Source organism: Plecotus auritus (genome assembly GCF_963455305.1).
Source record: "Plecotus auritus genome assembly, chromosome: X".
In the NCBI taxonomy this organism is placed as follows: domain Eukaryota; kingdom Metazoa; phylum Chordata; class Mammalia; order Chiroptera; family Vespertilionidae; genus Plecotus; species Plecotus auritus.
The window spans coordinates 83,464,267-83,484,733 of NC_137784.1; the positions used below are offsets into that span (position 1 = coordinate 83,464,267).

The 20,467-nt window shown below is 39.3% G+C and overlaps 1 protein-coding gene across 2 annotated transcripts in view; it reads left to right on the forward strand.

Annotated features, from left to right (window-relative positions):
- Window positions 1-20,467, forward strand: part of DNAAF6 (dynein axonemal assembly factor 6) — a 66,497-nt gene that overhangs the window by 7,277 nt on the left and 38,753 nt on the right. For both annotated transcript variants that reach the window (XM_080652908.1, XM_080652909.1), the window contains exons 2-4: window positions 13,812-13,982; window positions 17,800-17,872; window positions 19,406-19,511. In XM_080652908.1, the coding sequence (XP_080509034.1) occupies window positions 13,815-13,982; window positions 17,800-17,872; window positions 19,406-19,511 (347 nt within the window). In that variant the 5' untranslated portion in view covers window positions 13,812-13,814. The remainder of the gene's footprint in view (window positions 1-13,811; window positions 13,983-17,799; window positions 17,873-19,405; window positions 19,512-20,467) is intronic.

Below are 20,467 nucleotides of genomic sequence, written 5' to 3' on the forward strand. Positions count from 1 at the left end.
CTTTGCTGGGTAGAATAATCTTGGTTGTAGGTTCTTGCTGTTCATCACTTTGAATATTTCTTGCCACTCCCTTCTGGCCTGCATAGTTTCTGCCGAGAAATCAGCTGACAGTCGTATGGGTGCTCCCTTGTAGGTAACTAACCATTTTTCTCTTGCTGCTTTCAAGATTCTCTCTTTGTCTTTTGCCCTTGGCATTTTAATTATGATGTGTCTTGGTGTGGTCCTCTTTAGATTCCTCTTGTATGGGGTTCTGTGTGCTTCCTGAACTTGTAAGTCTATTTCTTTCACCAGGTTGGGAAAGTTTTCTGTCATTATTTCTTCTAATAGGTTTTCAATATTTTGCTCTCTCTCTTCTTCTGGCACCCCAAAAATTCGGATGTTGGTACGCTTAAAGTTGTCCCAGAGGCTCCTTACACTATCTTCATATTTTTGGATTTTTTCTTTTTGTTTTTCTGGTTGGGTGTTTTTTGTTTCCTCATATTTCAGATCTTTGGTTTGATTCTTGGGGTACGTTGATCTACAGTTGAGTTTCTGTATATTCTTTATTTCAGACAGTGTATGCTTAATTTCTGACTGGTCCTTTTCCATTTTTTTGGCATTCTCATTAAGGTCCTTGAAGGTCTCACTAAGCTCCTCGGAGGTCTCATCAAGTTTCTCAGCGGTTTTTAGAAGATTCTTGAGTAACCTTATAAATGTGGTTCTGAGCTCTATGTCGTCCATTAGTTTGCTTTCCTCCATTTCTCTCATTCATGACATGTTTCTTTGTCTCTGCATTTTGTTGCTTCCTTGTGTTGATGGAGTGGCTTAGTGTGGTAGGTGACCTATAGGGGCCAGTAGCTCAGCCTCCCCAATCACCTGAGGTGGACGCCTTTGGTACACCCCTTTGTGGGCTGAGTGCAAAGTCTTGGTGTAGTTAAGCCTTGATTGCTGTTGGTACACTGGGAGGAATTGACCTCCAGGCCAATTGGCTGTGAGGACCTGCTGTGTCTATAATGGAAGAACTGCTGCACTGGAGACACGCTTATGGTGTAGGACTTGTTTCAGTGGGGCTTTGGTGCTCACTGAGTCTGCCTCTTGAATGTGTCACTTATGGATGTGAGTAGTTGAAATCTGGTGTCTCACACTGACCACTAGGTACACTGGCTTCTGGATCTCCAATGGGGTGCAGGTCAGCTACTGTATGAGGCCACCCAGCAGGAGCTACAGCAAGAACTACAGTTTTCTCCTCTTTGCTTGGGGTTTGGAGGTTTTGGAGCTGTCTGACCTGGGCTGCAAGTTTGCTAGGTTAAACTGCGATAGGGCAGGCCATTCATATGCTAAAGCCGCTGCTTGGAGCTTGGGTGGGTTCGTAGATTGTGCAGGGCAGGGTCTCAGGGCGTGACTAGGCTAGGGCGTGGCAAACAGCGATGGCTGCCAGTAAGCGGGCTCTGTGTCTCCGACCCTGTCCCCGTGTCCGGTGCCCCAGCACAATAAACAATTGTTCCTGGGCGCAGCCCTGCAAGCAAGCCTCCCTCACTTTCCAACCCCACGGCAGACAGTCCAGCTTCTCCCTGTAGGAGTTTGGGTCCCCCGCGTCTCCCAGAAACTGGAGTTCGGAGTAATCGGGAGCTTATCTCCCTTCAGGTTGAAATCAGCAGTGCTCCTAGTCACCCGTCGCCAGCCCTATTCCTGCGTCTCCGTACCTCAGCTTTTCAGCACTTGCGCACCCCTCAATGCTGTTTGCTCTTTCCTTCTAGTTGTAGAACTTCCATTCAGCCAGCTTTCCCGTGGTTCTGGGTGATAGACGTTTTGTCTTTTAGTTGTAGTTTTGAAATTGTTGTGCGAGGCAGCAGTTTAGGTGTTTACCTACACCGCCATCTTGGATCTCTCTCTCAACTAGGACTTTTAAAATATAAACAGGAGCCTCTTCGTTCAATTTGTGTCAATTATTCATTTCTATAGCAGACTACCAGACCATACTGTGAGAGAAGATAGTTTTATCACCACTTATTCCACCTTTTCCAAATTAATTAGTTTCCAATGTAGTAAGTTTTATTAGTAACTTATTCAACATTGTTATTAGAAGTGATATTCATGCCTAGAAAAATTAAAATTTTAAAGGACCAATAATAACTAACATATGTTGAGTGCTTAATAAGTGCCAGGCACTGTTCCAAGCTCTTTTACATGTATTAAGCTACTTAATCCTTGTAACAACCTAATGAGGTAGCATTATTATTACTCTCATTTTAAAGATAAGGAAAATGAGGTATTGAGAGTTTAAATGATATGCCAGAAGCCACAGAGTTAGAAAGTAAATGATAGATAACAAGTCTAGGCAGCGTAACTGCAGAGCCCTTACTCTTTTTATTTTTTATTTTTTTATTTTTATTTTTATTTATTTTTTTTATTAAGGTATTATATGTGTACATATCTTACCATTGCCCCCCCACCCCACTTCCATACATGCCCTCACCCCCCAATGTTTTGCATCCGTTGGTTACTCTTATATGCATGCATATAAGTCCTTCAGTTGATCTCTTATTTTCCCCTCCTCTCCCTAACCTTACCGCTGTAATTTGACAGTCTGTTTGATGCTTTACTGCCTCTGTATCTATCTTTTTGTTCATCAGTTTATAATGTTTTTCATTATCCCCAAATGAGTGAGATCATGTGGTATTTTTCTTTCATTGACTGGCTTATTTCACTTAGCATAATGTTCTCTAATTCCATCCAGGTGCCTTCAAATGGTAGTAATTCCTTCTTTTTTATGGCAGCATAGTATTCCATTGTGTAGATGTACCATAGTTTTCTGATCCAGTCATCTGCTGATGGGCACCTAGGTTGTTTCCAAATCTTAGCTATTGTAAATTGTGCTGCTATGAACATAGGGGTGCATATATCCTTTCTGATTGGTGTTTCTAGTTTCTTGGGATATATTCCTAGGAGTGGGATTACTGGGTCAAATGGGAGTTCCATTTTCAGTTTTTTGAGGAAACTCCATACTGTTCTCCACAGTGGCTGCACCAGTCTGCATTCCCACCAGTAGTGCACGAGGGTTCCTTTTTCTCTGCATCCTCGCCAACACTTGTCGTTTGTTGATTTGTTGATGATAGCCATTCTGACAGGAGTGAGATGGTATCGCATTGTCCTTTTGATTTGCATCTCTCGGATAATTAGTGACTTTGAGCATGTTTTCATGTGTCTCTTGGCCTTCCTTCTGTCTTCTTTCGAAAAGATTCTATTTACGTCCGTTGCCCATATTTTTTATTGGATCATTTATCTTCCTTTTATTAAGTTGTATAAGCTGCCTGTAGATGTTGGAGATTAAACCTTTATCAGTGATACCATTTGCAAATATGTTCTCCCATACAGTGGAGTTTCTTGTTGTTTTGTTGATGGTTTCTTTTACTGTGCAAAAGCTTTTTATTTTGATGTAGTCCCATTTGTTTATTTTCTCTTTGGCTTCCATTGCCCTAGGGGCAGTATCAGTGAAAAAGTTCTTTTGGCATACGTCTGAGATTTTGCTGCCTGTGGATTCCTCTAGTATTTTTATGGTTTCCCGTCTTATATTTAAGTCCTGTATCCATTTTGAGTTTATTTTTGTGTATGGTGTAAGTTGGTGATCTAGTTTCATTTTTTTGCATGTATCTGTCCAATTTTCCCAACACCATTTATTGAAGAGACTGTCTTGACTCCATTGTATGCTCATGCCTCCTTTGTCAAATATTAATTGCGCATATTGGGTTGGGTCGATACCTGGATTCTCTATTCTATTCCATTGATCTATATGTCTGTTCTTGTGCCAGTACCAGGCTGTTTTGAGGACAGTGGCTTTGTAATACAGCTTGAAATCTGGTATTGAGATCCCTCCTACTTTATTCTTCTTTCTCAGGATTGCTGTGGCTATTCGGGGTCTTTTAACAGAGCCCTTACTCTTTTTTTTTTTTTAATATATTTTATTGATTTTTTACAGAGAGGAAGGGAGAGGGATAGAGAGTTAGAAACATCGATGAGAGAGAAACATCGATCGGCTGCCTCTTGCATACCCCCTACTGGGGACATGCCCGCAACCAAGGTACATGCCCTTGACCGGAATCGAACCCGGGACCTTTCAGTCCGCAGGCCGACGCTCTATCCACTGAGCCAAACCGGTTTCGGCCAGAGCCCTTACTCTTAACCACTATGATATACTGTCTCTATGCTGGATCTACAGGGCAATTTAACATTTGTTTCATATCCTTGACATCTCCTATAATCATTAAAATCAGTTTTCTATTTAAAAAATAAAATTAAAATAATGTTAAAAATAATAAGACAGAAGGTTTGAAAACACCATCTGCATGCACATTGATTTTGACAGGTACACATTTGTGAATCCCTTTTGTATTCCTATTCTAGGCACAATGCAAATATTTTAGTTGGTAATTTAGTAAAAGCACTAAAGTAATGTTTTCTGTGAATTAATTTTAATAAAATAATGTTTAAAAATATCAGCAGAAGTATAGAAAAGATTACTATTATATTTATGCCTAAGTCACTAACAATAGGACTAATTCTACAGTCTTTATTCATTAAAGTCTGACACTTCCAAGATTTTTAAAGATCCTAACATCCTACTCCAAACATAACTATAGAGATTATTTAAGAGACTGATGTCTGGTTGGTAGGATTATAGGTATTTGTGATTTACTTATTTATACTTTTAATGTATTATTTCCTAAATTTTTCACAATAGACAGTATCATTATTATAATCAGAAAAACTATTTTGTGTGAACTTTTACTAAAGTCACTGAACCAAGCCATTTGAGTTCTCCAATGGCAATATAATGCTAGGTATCATATACGGTTAATTAAAAATTAAAGCAGAAAGTAAAGAAATATCTGAGTTAAAAGTTTGAAATAAGTTCCTTAAGTCATACCCTGTGGAAAACATTGTTTTCAGTTCCCTAAGTGGAATATACAGCCTAGACAGCATACGTGAGACAGATAAAAAGGTAGCTTACACAACTATATTTCTAAATAATGACATACATTCTATATGACACTGACTTCACTTTGTCTGGAGGTAGGACTAAAAAATTCTGTTTTTTTTTTTTTTAACCAACTCCACAAGTAATTCTTTTTTAAAAAATTTTATTGGGGTGACATTAGTCTACATGAACATATAGGTTTCATGTGTGGATTACTAATTTACAAAATCTGTATATAGAACCATGTGCCCACCACCCAAAGTCAAATCTCCTGTCACCTCATATTAAGACCCTTTTCTTCCCCCACCCCCCTCCCTCTGGCAACCACCACACTGCTGTTTGGGTACATAAATTTCCATTTTATATCCCACATATGAGTGAAATCATATAGTTCTTGGCTTTTTCTGTCTTATTTCACTTCACATAATGTTCTCAAGGTCCATCCATGTTGTTGTAAATGACGCTCTTACATCCTTTCTTATGGCTGTGTAGTATTCCATTGTGTATATATACCACATCTTCTTTATCCAGTCCTCTATTGCAGGGCACTTTGGCTGTTTCCAACTCTTGGCCACCATGAATAATGCTGCATTGAGCATAGGGGTGCATATATCTTTGCGTATAAATGATTTCGAGTTTTTTGGGTATATACCCAGGAGTGGGGTTGTTGGGTCGTATGGTAGCTCTATTTTTAATTTTTTGAGGAATCACAAGATTGCTTTCCATAGTGGTTGTACCAGTCTACATTCCCACCATCAGTGAATGAGGGTTCCCTTTTTTCCACAACCTCTCCAACACTTGTTGCTTGTCTTGTTGATAATGGCCACTCTAACTGGTCTAAGGTGGTATCTCATTGTAGTTTTAATTTGCATTTCCCTGATTGCCGGTGAGGTTGAACATCTTTTTCATATATTTCTTGGCTGTTTGTATGTCTTCTTGGGAGAGGTGTATTTTCAGGTCCTCTGCCCACTTTTTGATTGGATTGTTTATTTGTTTGGTGTTGAGTTTTATGAGTTCTTTATATAGTTTGGAAGTTAAACCTTTGTCGTAGCTACTGTTTGCAAATATCATCTCCCATCTGGTTGGCTGCCTGTTTGTTTTGTTGTCCGTTTCTTTTGCTGTGCAGAAGCTCTTCAGTTTGATATAGTCCCATTCATTTATTTTTGCCTTTACATCCCTTGCCTTTGGGGTCAAGTCCATAAAATGTTCTCTACCACCCAGGTCCATAAGTTTGGTACCTATATTTTTTTCTATGTGACTTATAGTTTCAGGTCTTATGTCTAAGTCTTTGATACATTTTGAATTAATTTTTGTACCTGGGGACAAACTGCAATCCAGTTTTATTTGTTTGCATGTGGCTTTCCAGTTTTCCCAGCACCATTTATTGAAGAGACTATCTTTACTCCAATGTTCATTTCTGGCTCCTCTGTGGAAAATTATCTGTCCATATATGTGTGGTTTTATAGCTGGGCTCTTTATTCTGTTCCGTTGATCTGTGTGTCTGTTTCTCTGCCAATACCATGCTGTTTTGATTATTGTAGCTCTGTAGTATATTTTGAAGTCAGGTAGTGTGATACCTCCAGCCTTGTTCTTTTTTTTTCAGGATTGCTTTGGCTATTCTGGGTCTTTTGTGGTTCCATACGAATCTGATGATTTCTTGTTCTATTTATTTAAAAACTGACATTGGAATTTTGATGGGGATTGCATTAAATCTGTATATTGTTTTGGGTAAAATGGCCATTTTGACTATGTTGATTCTTCCAATCCATTAACATGGGATATTTTTCCATTTTGTTCCATCTTTTTTCAATCTCTTTTAATAATGTTTGTAATTTTCAGTATATAGGTCTTCCACATTCTTTGTTAAGTTTAGTCCTAGGTATTTTATTCTTTTGGTTGCAATTGCAAAAGGAATTGTTTTCTCCATTTCTTTTTCTGAAGTTTTGTTGGTATATAGGAAGGCAATGGATTTTTGTACATTTATTTTGTATCCTGCAACTTGACCGTATTTGTTTATTGTTTCCAGTAGTTTTTTTGTAGAGTCTTTAGGGTTTTCTATATACAGCATCATGTCATCCACAAAAAGTGACAGTTTGACTTCTTCCTTCCCTATTTGGATTCCTTTTATTTCTTTCTCTTGCTTTATTGCTCTGGCTAGTACTTCCAGTACTATCTATATATATAAAAAGCCAGTGACTGAAGAGATCAACCGAAGGACTTGTATGCATGCATATAAGCATAAGCAATGGACGCAAGACACTGGAGGATGAGGGAAAGTATGGGAGTGGGGTGGGGGGGCAATGGGGGATATGGACACATATGTAATACCTTATTCAATAAAAAAATTGAAAAAATAAATAAATAAAAGGAGTTTGTAGCCCTTGGGCGGGGTGGGGAAGGGGGAGAGAAAGCCAGTGACCATAATGGCCATAATGACCATAACGACTGGTTGCTATGATGCCCACTGTGGCCAACAAACCAGCCAATCAGGGGGTGGGGCCAGCCGGCCATTTTCACGGCCCCTCCCGCCTGCTGGCCTGCCCCTGATCAGACTCTCCCACTCTGATTAAGAGCTGGCTGTCAGCCAAATGTCCCCTCCCTTCCCTCCAGCCAGCCTTGCCCCCGATCAGCCTGCCCCACCACAATAGGCCCACAGCCCCTCCCCCAGGCCTGCCTGCCCCTGATTGCACCCCCTACATCCCAATAGGGGGCGGACTGGGCAGCCAACCTCCTGCAGCCCCTCCCCCTGGCCTCTCCACCCCTGATCATACCCCTCCACCCCAATAGGGGGTGGGACTGGCCAGCCAACCTCTTGCAGCCCCTCCCCCCACCTGGTCCCACCCCAGATTGGCCCCCCACCCCATCAGGGGCAGGGCTGGCCAGCCAACCAACCACAGCCCCTCCCCCAGGCCGCTGGCCCCCGATCAGCACCCCTCACCCCATTCGGGGGTGGAGCCGGCCAGCTCACCACCCACAGCCCCTCCCCATGGCCAGCCCCACTCCCAATTGGCCCCTCAACCCCAATCGGGGGTGGGGCCTGCCAGTCAATCACCTGCGGCCCCTTCCCCCAGCTGGCCTGGCTCTGATCGGACTGTTTGGGGTGGGACAGCTGGCCAACCTCCACCATCTCCTCCTCCCGACTGGGGCCAGGCTGGTTGGACCTCACCCATGCGTGAATTCGTGCACTGGGCCTCTAGTGTTGAATAAAAGTGGTGAGAGTGGATATCCTTGTCTTGTTCCTGATCTTAGGGGAAAGGAAAAGCTTTCAGTTTTTCACCATTGAGTATGATATTGGCTGAGGGTTTATCATATATGGCCTTTACTAAGTTGAGGTACTTTCCTTCTATTCCTATTTGACAAGATCATATGATTTTTATCCTTTCTTTTGTTAATGTGATGTATTACTTGATTGATTTGCTAATGTTGAACTATCCTTGTGCCCCTGGAATGAATCCCACTTGATCGTGATGTATTATTTTTTGGACGTACTGTTGTATTCGATTAGCTAGTATTTTCATTAGGATTTTTGCGTCTGTATTTATCAGGGATATTGGTTTGTAGTTTTCTTTTTTTGTGTTACCTTTGCCAGGTTTTGGTATTAGGGTTATATTGGCCTCGTAGAATGTGTTAGGAATTATTGCCTCTTCAATTTTTTGGAAGAGTTTGCAAAGAATAGGCTTTAATTCTTCCTCAAACATTTGGTAGAATTCACTTGTGAAGCCATCTGGTCCTGGACTTTTGTTTTTTGGGAGGTTTTTGATGATTGTTTCAATTTACTCACTGCTGATCTGTCTATTTAAATTTTCCAATTCTTCATGACTTAGTCTAGGAAGGTTATATATTTCTAGGAACTTATCCATTTCTTCTAGATTATTGAATTTGATGGCATAAAGGTTTTCATAATATTCTAGTATGATCCTTTGTATATACGTGATGTCTGTGGTGATTTCTCCTCTCTTATTTCTGATTTTGTTTATATGGGTCTTTTTGCTTTTTTCGTTAGTGAGTCTAGCCAGGGGTTTGTCAATTGTAGTAATCTTTTCAAAGAAACAGCTCTTTGTTTTATTAATTTTTTCTACAGTCTTTTTGCTATTTCATTTAATTCTGCTCTGATTTTTGTTATTTCCTTTCTTCTGCTAACTTTGGGTTGCTTTTGTTCTTCTTTCTCTAGTCTTTTTAGGTGTGATGATAGGTTGTTTACTTGGAATTTCTCATTTCTTGAGATAGGCCTGTAGTGATATAAACTTCCCTCTTATTACAGCTTTACACTGCATCCCAGAGGTTTTTATATGTTATCATTCTCATTTGTCTCTATATATCTTTTGATCTCATCTTTTATTTCTTCTTTGACCCAATAATTTTTAGTAGCAGGTTGTTTAATCTCCATGTATTTGTAGTTTTAAATTTTTTTTACCTCCTTTTTTACAGTTGATTTATAATTTCATGGCATCATGGTCAGAAAATATACTTGGAATAATTTCAATCTTTTTTAATTTGTTGATGCTTGTTCTGTGACCCAACATATGGTCTATCCTTGAGAATGTTCCATGTGCACTGGAGAAGAATGTACAGTCTGATATTCTGGGATGAAATGTTCTGTAAATGTCGATTATATCCATTGGTTTAGTGTATCATTTAAGGTTGCTAGTTCTTTATTGACTTTTTGTTTGGTTGATCTGTCTAGAGCTGTCAATAGAGTATTAAGGTCTCCAACTATAATTGTGTTTTGATCTGTTTCTCCCTTTAGTTCTGTGAGTAGCTGTTTAATATATTTCGGTGCTCCCTGGTTGGGCACATATATATTAAGAAGTGTTATGTTTTCTTGATGTAGTGTTCCCTTTATCATTATAAAGTGTCCATCTTTGGCTCTTGTTATCTTGAGATTTATTTTATCAGATATAAGTATGGCTACACCTGCTTTTTTGGGGATGTTATTTGCTTGGAGAATCATTTTCCACCATTTTACTTTGAATCTACCTTTGTCTCTGCTGTTTAGATGTGTCTCTTGTAGGCAGCATATGGTTGGGTTTTGTTTTTTTATCCAATCTGCTACTCTGTGCCTCTTTATTGGTGAATTTAGACCATTTACATTTAGGGTAATTATTGATGTATGAGGATTTCCTATAGCCAATTTAACTTTTGTTTTCTGGTAACTCTATGCCTCCATTGGTTCTCTTCCTTTATGCTTCTACCTGTTGTTTTTGTTTGGTGGTATTCCATACATCTTTCCTCTTTTTTTAAAACTATATATCTTATTTGGGGAATTTCTGTGCGTGGTTGCCATTAGTTTTATAAAAAGTGAAGTTGCACATATAACATAGTTTTTTTTCCCTTTTGAGTACATCTGAGCTTCTTCTTCCTTTGCCTGTCCATACCTGTCCCTCTTCCCCTTGTATGTTTTTATTGTCACAAATTATTCCTGTTTATGCTGCAAGTTTTTGGCAATCCCACTGGTAGTGTTATGATCTTATGTTCTTTGTTTCAGGTAAGTAACTCCCTTGAGTATTTCCTGCAATGGAGGTTTTCTAGTGATAAAATCCCTCAGTTTCTGTATGTCTGGGTATGTTCTTATTTCTCCTTCATATTTAAAGGATAATTTTGCTGGATATAATATGAGCGGTGGTAATTTCTCTCTTTCGGGCATTTGAATATTTGGTTCCACTCTTTTTTTGCTTGTAGAGTTTCTGCTGAGAAGTTGGGTGAAATTATGATGAGTTTTCCTTTGTAGGTCACTTTCTTCTTTTCCCTGGATGCTTTGAGGATTTTTTCTTTGTCACTAATTTTTGACAGCTTCATTACCAAGTGCCTTGGAGAGGGCCTCTTTGAATTGAGGTAACTAGGTGTTCTGTTTGTTTCTTGGATTCAAGGATCTAGTTCTATACATAGATTTGGGAAGTTCTCATCCACTATTTGTTTTAATAGACTCTCCATTCCATACTCTTTCTCTTCCTCCTCTGTTATACCTATGATTCTGATGTTATTTTTTGTAAATTGAATCAGAGGGGTCTCATAGGGCTATTTCGTATTTCTTTATTCTCAGGTCTTTCTCTTCTTCCCTCTGCATCATTTCTTGACTCCTATCTTCTATATCACTAGTTCTTTCCTCTAACTGGTTGGTTCTGTTTTCTATGTTCATCAGTTCACTCTTAATTTCTTTAATTGCCTGCTTCATTTCCAGGATTTCTGCTTGATTTTGTTAAAATTTCAATTTCTTTGGAGAAATACTCATTTTGTTCATTAATTTGTTTTCTGAGTGCGCTGAATTGCCTGTCAGTATTTTCTTGCATCTCATTGAGTATTTTCGGAACTGCAATCTTGAAATCTCTGTCATTCAACTCACATAATTCCATGTGTTCCAGCCTGTTTTCTGGGGGTTTTTCATTTTCTTTCTGGTCATTATTGTTGTTGTGGTTGTTCATGGCTTTTGTTGTTCATTGTTTTCCCATTTATCTCTGAGGAGGTCTTTCTACTCTGTTCCAGTAGATGGCGCTGAATTGCAAGATTTTTTTTTTTTTTTCCTTCCCTCTGTGGTCTCACAGTTTTGAGCCTCTGCGGCTTCTGTAGGGTTGTACTGCCTCTGCTGTTTGAGGGTGAGGTTTGTTTTTCCCTCACAGTAAGGGCAGTCCCTGACCTCTAAGGGTCTCTAGCCTAAGCACCCCTCCTGGGGTTCAGTCACAGAGGGAAACTGTGTTTCTACTGCAACAGCTCTTGGCCTACAGACAATGCACTCCTGGAAACAATCCAAGGGCAGCAGGAGGCGAGACCTGGAAGTCTAATCTGTGGCAGGGCTCTGCTATCTACTTTCTTTGCCTGAAAGCCGCAGCCAGGCCCTGCCGTGGGGAGCGACTCTGTAGGGAGGGAGTCTGCTGACTCTCATAGCTTAAGCATGCAACTCAGATCCCATTCACAACGTGCCCCCAAGGTTCAGACATTCTCTCTTACTGTTTGTGTGCGCGACCACACAATGCCACCAGTCCAGTGGCTATTCCAACAGTCAGCCACTTGTTGGGTTAGCTCTGTTGGTCCAGACCAGCTGAGGAAAATGCCTGCGACTGCTGCCTCCAGTTCCCAGCTGTGCTGCAGATATGCTGCTGTGCTGTAGCGTGGTGTTTGGCTTCCCCCCCTTCTCTTGCCTCCCCACTTATTCCAAGGAGCCCACCTTAGTTGTTCCAGTGTACAGGCCTCTCAGGTGTGCATCTGTGTTGAGCAGGGACTTATTTGTTGAATTATAGGTGGTTGTTTTGTTGAAATGTTAGGGGGAGAGGATAGACGCGCCCTTACATCGCCATTCCTCTGACATCACTTCTGCAAGTAATTCTTAAGCACACTAAAACCAGAGAACCACTCTACTGGTGCTCAATAAATGCTTGTTAAATTGAGCATGAAGTTTTAGTAAAGTTTTACTTGCCACCCCCGGTCTGAAGGAGTTTACAAGGATTTTCAAGGAAGAATAAGAAGTAATGGAGTGATCCAGGGAAAGAAGGAAGATGTGACAGTAAAAAAAAACTTCATCTATAATAATCCTATCTAATAAAGAGGGAATATGCTAATTGACCCTCACGCCATCACAAAGATGGTGGTGCCCACAGCCAATAAGGAGGGAATATGCTAATTGACTGCCCCGTCCTCAAAGATGGTAGTGTCCAGTCTCCCCATCCACCCAGGGCCGGCCCAAGGCACAGGCAAGCCTTGGGTGGCGGCTGCCCAGCCGCCCAGGGCTGGCCCGAGGTGCAGGCAAGCCTCGGATAGTGGCTGTCCAGATGCCCAGGGCCGCAGGTAACAAGGGCCAGCCAAGGCTTGCACTGCCGGCAGTGGCAGCAGCAGAGGTGTGATGGGGGCGTCGCCTTCCCCTGATCACTGGGTCACCTCCCACCCCTGAGGTCTCCTGGACTGTGAGAGGGGGCAGACCGGGCTGAGGGACCCTCCCTTCAGTGCATGAATTTTCATGCACCGGGCCTCTAGTAAAAGCATAATATGCAAATTGACCGAATGACCAAACAGCAGAATGACTGTCCTGACAACCTTCCAGATGACCATGCTATGACACACACTGGCTCCAGGCCAGCCATGGTGGGTGAGATGCAATTGGTTGGGTGGCCCTGCCTTCACCCCATGATTGCCCCGCAGAAGGAGGCCCAGGCAACCCTCTGTGGGGTGAATGATGGGGGGACTTTGCGATTGATCGCCCCATAGAGGGAGGCACAGACCACTGGCCAGCAGGGAGATCAATGGGGGTGGGGGGCTTCCTTGATCACCCCAAAGAGGGAGGCCAGGCCACCCTCTGTGTGGCCCCGGCAGGGTGGACAGGGCCTCCCTCTGCTGGGTGATCCATCATGGAGCCCTGCGGATGGATCACCCAAAAGAGGGAGGCCCAGGCTACCCGGCTGGTGGTGCTGTGGTGGGTGGGCGGGGCTTCTGATCTATCCACCCACAAAGGGAGGCCCAGGCCACTGGCCATTGATGCTGTTGCAGGTGTGCAGGGCCAGCCAACAGAGGGAGGCCCAGGCCAGCCAAGGGATCGCACCCCAGGCCTGTTGCCCACAGAGGGAGGCGACTGGTGGTGGGGAAGGGGAGGGGCAGCATAGCACAGATGGCAAGCAGTGGCGGGGGCAGGGCCAGAGGAGTGGCAGTGGCAGAGGCAGGGCCAGCTGCTGGCAGCCGGGGGAAGGAGAGCCCCGATAGGCCCTGATCACTGGCCAGGCCTAGGGACCCTACTTGAGGGGTTCCAGATTCTGAGAGGGCACAGGTTGGGCTGAGGAACACCCCCGCCCCTGCAAGAATTTTGTGCACCAGGCCTCTAGTTTCTTAAATAAAATAGAAAACTAAAATACCTCTTTCTGATTATTTTCTTCTTCAGAATATGGAATTGGACAATATGGAACCTGAATATGTAGAAACTGAAAATATGGAAACGGAAACTATGGAATCAGAAAATATGGAAACTGAAACTATTTCTTCAGTTTCAACTCTGCAAGCCCTCTCTAAACTACTTTATCCTGAAGAAGAGGATGATTTTGAGTCTGAACAGGTGGTTGTATACTTACAGATGAATTCGTTTTGTTCACAATATGCTGTGAAACTGTATTTGAACAACTTGTTCTAACCTTGCTGTGGGAGTAAGGCTAAGTCATCTGATACATTTGCAGGAAGTTGCAGGGTTGATTATGTATGAGAGTAAAACCTCTAGTACATTTCTAGCAAACATAATTACATTTTTTCTAAGCTACCTGAATGCTAAATAGGAAAATTGTTCAGTAACTATGGTAGCAATAGCTACATTTCAAAATGTTTGTCATTTATATTTATGGCCAAAGAATGCTTGACAACCATTATACAGTGTGATAGTTAGGATTTTTAAGCCTAGACAGTATTTCTATAAAATAAATAATTTCAACTATACAGTATTAATTATTCCACCCAAATCCAATCCACTTATTCTTTTCAATTTGTCTATAGATGAAAGGAGAACAGAAAATATTTTGAGCCAAATAAGGGGACGAACTAGCTGCAGCCTACTAAAATTGGCTTCTGGGTACATGCTCATATAAAGCAGTGGAATGTAATTAGGTAGTTGAATAGAATTTGGGGTCAGGACAGGTGACCCCAGGGAAGCTTGCAGCAACAAAATGGGCTTTATTTTGGATAGGAAATTTCCATGAGCTGACCTTTAGCCATACCACAGTCAATGCCAATATTCCCAGTATAATAAAAATAGTTTGTGTATTCCCCCTTTTCCTACTCCTTAGATATCAGCAAACCTTGGCAATCAGACTGCCTAAGCCAAACAACATTTTGGGCAGAAACCTCATACTATAGCAGAATATATCACTTTGCTTTCACTTATTTTAATAAAGTTTTTCATTATTATAACCAGTTTACCATGAGCAACCCATCTCCCATAAAAATGCATATCAATTTGCTCCTCCAAAAATTATTTTTTGCCATAGTGTAGAGAAACAAGTATAACCTGAAGAGACAGCAAATTTAGTGGATTTAGCTTCCACTCTTCAGAAAGAGCTTAGGTGGAACACAGCAGAATAATATAAGGCATGCAAAGGAACCAAGATATTTGAGTAAGGGAAAAGTCTTAGTTGAGGCCAAAAATAAAGAAAAATAGGGATGTTAATAACACCTTGAATATATGCAATAAATAATACATAGGAGAAAAAGTTAGGAGCATGTGTCAATTAAGTTGGGAAGGCAAGCTCATTTTTGCTACCTTAATTGAAATAGAATAATACATGCTGGGAAAGGTGGGGTTATGTCAGATACAAAAGTATACTAAGTATTTTAGAAAGAGTACTCTTACATAAAAGGAAGTGGGACTTGTATTTGGAACAGATTCAGAGATGAGGAATTACCCTGGTAGCAAAGCCCCCTTTGACGTTTAAGTATGGACATGTTTATCTAGAGGTGTTTCTCAAGTAAAGATGAGAGCTTATGAGAATAGAGAAATTAAGACCATTTTACCAAATTGTACAATTTATAGGAGAAAATTACTATAATAATGTATGAGTCTGTATATCTGGGTTATAAGCAATTCTGAGATAATTGGTCATTCAGACACTTCTGTACAGATATCAGAGGATATAGATTGGATTATCAGAACAATGGGAGAATAATGAATGTTTTTAATGAACTATTAAATTTTGCAGGAGAGAAATGGTTTTTTATTTTTCACATGTATTAATCTCAGGAACTGTGGAATGATGACAAGAGTGATGTGTTTTTGAAAATACACTCTCTGAAAACAGCATTAAAACTGTTGCATACACATTGTTTCATTTATACTACCCCCCACTAGAAGAATCTGGGAGATTGGAAAGAGACTACGACTGTTGTTTGTTTTTAAACTTACAAGGGGACCATAAAACCTGTGGGAAATACTGTTCACTATTCTTAACAAACATTATAACAAAAATGTTCTAACTCTCTAACATATTGCAAAGTGGAATTAATTGCAATGATAAAATTGCTCAGATAATTGGATATGGATTTACAGTGAAGGCTGAAATGATATTCTTATAGAAAAGAGTTGCCAGATGGTTTTTAATGTTTTTATTACCCTGATATATCTTTTCACTTGAAATTTTTATTTTTAATCATTTATTTTCATTAAGTTAATAAACTGAAACTCCCCCTATGTTCTAGTATACTGACCCGATCATCACTCTCCATGGACAGCATACCAATTTTTGTCAGAAATGTTCAAGTTTTTATTTCTACAGATTTTAATTTTTCATGGAAGGAGGCACTCAACAAAACAAGAGGTCCTCATGTTCCAAGAAATGCTTTAACCTGATTGACTATTAGTATTCCAGTGATTAATAATTTATGAAAAGCACTACAAGTCTATATGACCTTAGTGCTTAAAAAGAAAAAAAAAGTACAGAATATTGTCTTGGGATTTTCATATTAAAATGCCTGTAACACTTAACCACATACTTAGCACTAATTTAGCATAAAAAGACCCAGGTGAGCTTTTCCACCGGCTTTCAAGGACAGACTTTATTTATCTTGTCCAAACAGCACATTTTAACTTTCATACATGCCTTAAATCTTGGGATATTAGTATGGCGACCTGAGAAAGAAGAGCTAGAGATGCTTGTTTGCCAAGATCCAAGAAGATAAGAATTTTTTTACTGGAGTGAATTGGAACGCGGAATCTGACATCAACAAGAATAATTAGTGAGAAAAAAAAGTGTGTGTGTGTGTGGGGGGGTAGTTTCTTGAAATATCAGAGAACCCCTGAGAGGGACAAATGAAGTGGTTGCCACTATAATGATGGCATAGTATGTGTTATACTTATTTAAAAAAGGAAAGCTGTTCTTATACTGGTGCATCAGAGGCAGTCCTATTGGAGTATGTATACTTGGGTAGAATATGGCAAAATAAACTTGAACTTGTATGAAGACTGTAATGGTTCAGCATATAATTGACCCTATTAATTTGGGATTGCTATTTAAATCCACTAGTTCCGCATCATGAAGTGGTGGGATGAAGTAGTGTTTCATACCCACAGTGGAGAGAAGAAAAAGCTGAAATCAGGACTTTTGAATGAGTCATTTGATGTCTATATACTTAGACTCTATTTAGTGGTTTGTTTTTATTTCTATAAAACTTTCCCAGCCCTGGTCAGGTTGTTCAGTTGGTTTGAACATCGTTCCATGCAACAAAAGGTTGCGGGTGCGATTCCTGGTCAGGACATATGTATACCTAGGTTTTAGGTTCCATCCCTGTTCAGGGCCTGTACGGGAGACAGCCAATTGATGCTTCTCTCTCACATCGATGTCTCTCTCTCTCTCTCTCTCTCTCTTTCTCTCTCTCCCCTTCCTCCCTCCCTCCCTCCTTCTTTCCTTCCCTCCCTTCCTCCCTCCCTTCTTCCATCCCTCTCTTTCTAAAATCAATAAACATACCCTGCGGTGAGTATTAAAAAAAACATTTTCCCATACTTCTATCCCCCATCTAACTGTGATCAGACACTGTCAAAATCCAAAAGTGTCGATGCTCTTATACTAACACTTGGTTCTAACCTTCAAAGAGATGACTGTGGCTCATTCCGCTGTCCCCAGGAATCCATAATTCACTGGGCTGGAACTAGGGATTTAGTCTAATCAAAGATCAATTCTGCCTTAGAGTCTATTAAACCAAATGCTTTTTGAAAGAAAAGGAAAACACATTCAAAAAAATACTTGACATCTGGCTCTCTGCTGTATAACAACTATGGGTAATTAAACTGGAAAGATCTATGAAATTTTAGGTGGGAAGCTTATCAATTTAAAGTATTACTGGTCACATATGTTAGACAAGTAGTACAAAAAGTTGGGCTTTTTCATCTCTCACAGTCTAATTGTTTATCTGCGATTGGAGCCATGGGTCCTGGGGATATTGGACCACCAAAAACAGAAGTGCATAAAGGTAAGTTATTTAATAAAGTATATAGGCCAAAATAATTAGTACAATCTTTTCTTTGGGGACAAAAGTATAGGGGGAGTAATACTAACACTAGCACTTATTAATGATGACCTCAAATAATTATAGAAATGATGAAGTCATTTACATATAAAGATGCTGATTATTTTACTATTGCAGGTAAGTTGTTTTTATAGTTATGGAAATTAATTTGCCTTGAATTATTCACATGTTTTGACATATTTCCTGAGATAGAAAACCTCAAAGTGATGTATGGTTAAATAACTTATAACTTAGGATCTAGTTACCAAGATGCTTAGCTTTTTCACCTTCTATCCTGCTATATTCTGGCAATGTCACAGAATTTATTCATTATTTTATTCAATAAATATTTATTGAGTCTCTATTATGTACCAGGCAGTATGATCATCTCTGATACTACAATAGAAATCAAAATAGAAAAGATCTCTGCCCCCATTAAGCTGATAGTCTTTTGCAAAACAATAAAACAAAAAACTACACAATTTTATCTTATATTTAAATGTTTATAAATTAAACCCATATGGTAACTTATATAGTCACAGGTCCAATAAACTGGAATAAATATTGTTGGATATATTCCCAGCATTTTAGACTATACATTTTCACAGAGCTGAACATTTTATAAATCTTAAAAACTATAGAAAGCTTTAATTTAGCTAAAACTATAGAAAGCTCTCACCAATTTAGCTAATTGTAAATGATTTTATCTGAAAAAAAATTATTTAAAATAATGGATAAAAATGAAGTCTGAGGAGATGATTTTAAAATTTCAGTTATTTTTGCTCAATGTACTCAGGAGTCTATTTACCTCACTATATATATTAAATTAGGCTTTCAAAGCCCATGCTAGACAGAAACAGATAATTCAATAAATTAGCAGAATTAAAAACCTGACAATCAGGTGCATTTGGGGGAGATGCTTAAAAGGACTCCAAATAATGTTGTGTTCCAAACCTGGCTCTCTATTTCTGCCCTAATAGTTGGAAAAAACATAAGCTGGATTTTGTGTGCCTATTTACTTTTAAACTTTTAAAGATATGTAGAAACTCATGTACATTCTCAGTTCTACTTAAGGATAACTGATAGAGATTTTCTTTACAGCCCATGTCTACATGAGGAAAATACTGGATTAAAAATGAACACTTTAAGTTTTTTTAACGGATGGTATATTTAAAAAATTATGTCAAATTTGAATGAAATATGTATCAAAGGGCTTTTATACTAGTATAGTAAAACACAATGCATGATAAGACATTTGTATCTAAATCAAAGTGATTGTTTGATTTGTTCTTTTATATAAAAATATTTTACATGTGATTCTATTTATGTTTCAGGAAAAATATATAGTATTTATATATTTGTTGTTATTCATTTAGTTTTTTTAACCAAAATAGAAAATGTTTTACTTCAATGATCCCAAACTAAGTGTAAAGAACAGGAGTGATTTTGAGGGGAAAATGAGCAACAGCTTCAGCTTTATCTTCTCTTTTTTTACAGTCATCCCTCAAACCAGTGATGAAACTAACGAGGCCATCTGGAATCCAGAAGAAGTTCCAGAAGGAGCAGAGCATGCTGACATGTGGGATGTTAGAGAAATACCAGAGTAAGTCAAATGAAGCCAGGAATGTGTTCAAGGGTTTAAACTAGATGTGTCATCTGATATCATTCTATTTTTGACAAGATTCATAAAGTGACTTCTACCACATAAAAGATAAAACTACAGTGACACACAGAAGGCATGTGTAATTGGTTATTTTTCCTTCTAAAGCAGAAAAAAACACAATAAAACATAAGACCTTCCTCTTGCTTCTTATTTAACAAAAAATGAGAAACCCAGTCATTTCCATTATAAATGTATATTAAATGTCCATTATTTGTATAATGTAGAATTAAGAAAATAGTGTATTCAATTACAAGCATTCATAAAAACTAAAATATTATACCATGTTTATATGTGAAAGACCTGCTTTTAGTTACTAGGTGTTCCACATTGACTATGACTATAAAACTGTGTCCAATGCTTCAAAAAATCCTGTGCTTCTGTCTTTTAAGTCAGTTCTGAAAATAGAATCAGTAGGAGACTGCAGATAATTAACTGGAAAAAAGTACCCAGCTTTTAAATAAACAATGTCAAAAATTTGTAAACCTCATAAAAAAAACAACAACAACAAACAGAAAAACCCCCTTCAGTCTGCATCTTAAGAATGAAGAGAGTAGCCCTAGCCAGTTTGGCTTAGTGGATAGAGCATCAGCCTGAGGACCAAAGGATCCCGGGTTCAATTCTGGTCAAGGCAGGCAACCAATCGATGTTTTTCTCACATCGGTATTTCTCTCTGTCTTTCCCTCTCTCTTCCACTCTTTCTGAAAATCAATGGAAAAATACCCTCCAGTGAGGATTAAAAAAAAAAAAAAGTAAAGAATGAAGAGAGTAAATCTCATGTTTATACAGAATACACACACATCCATATGAAAGTTAAGAATTAAGTCACTCATTTGTTATATTGTCTAATAAATGTCAATTGTCCATATGTGGCAAGCTCCAAATTAGAGTAAACTCTC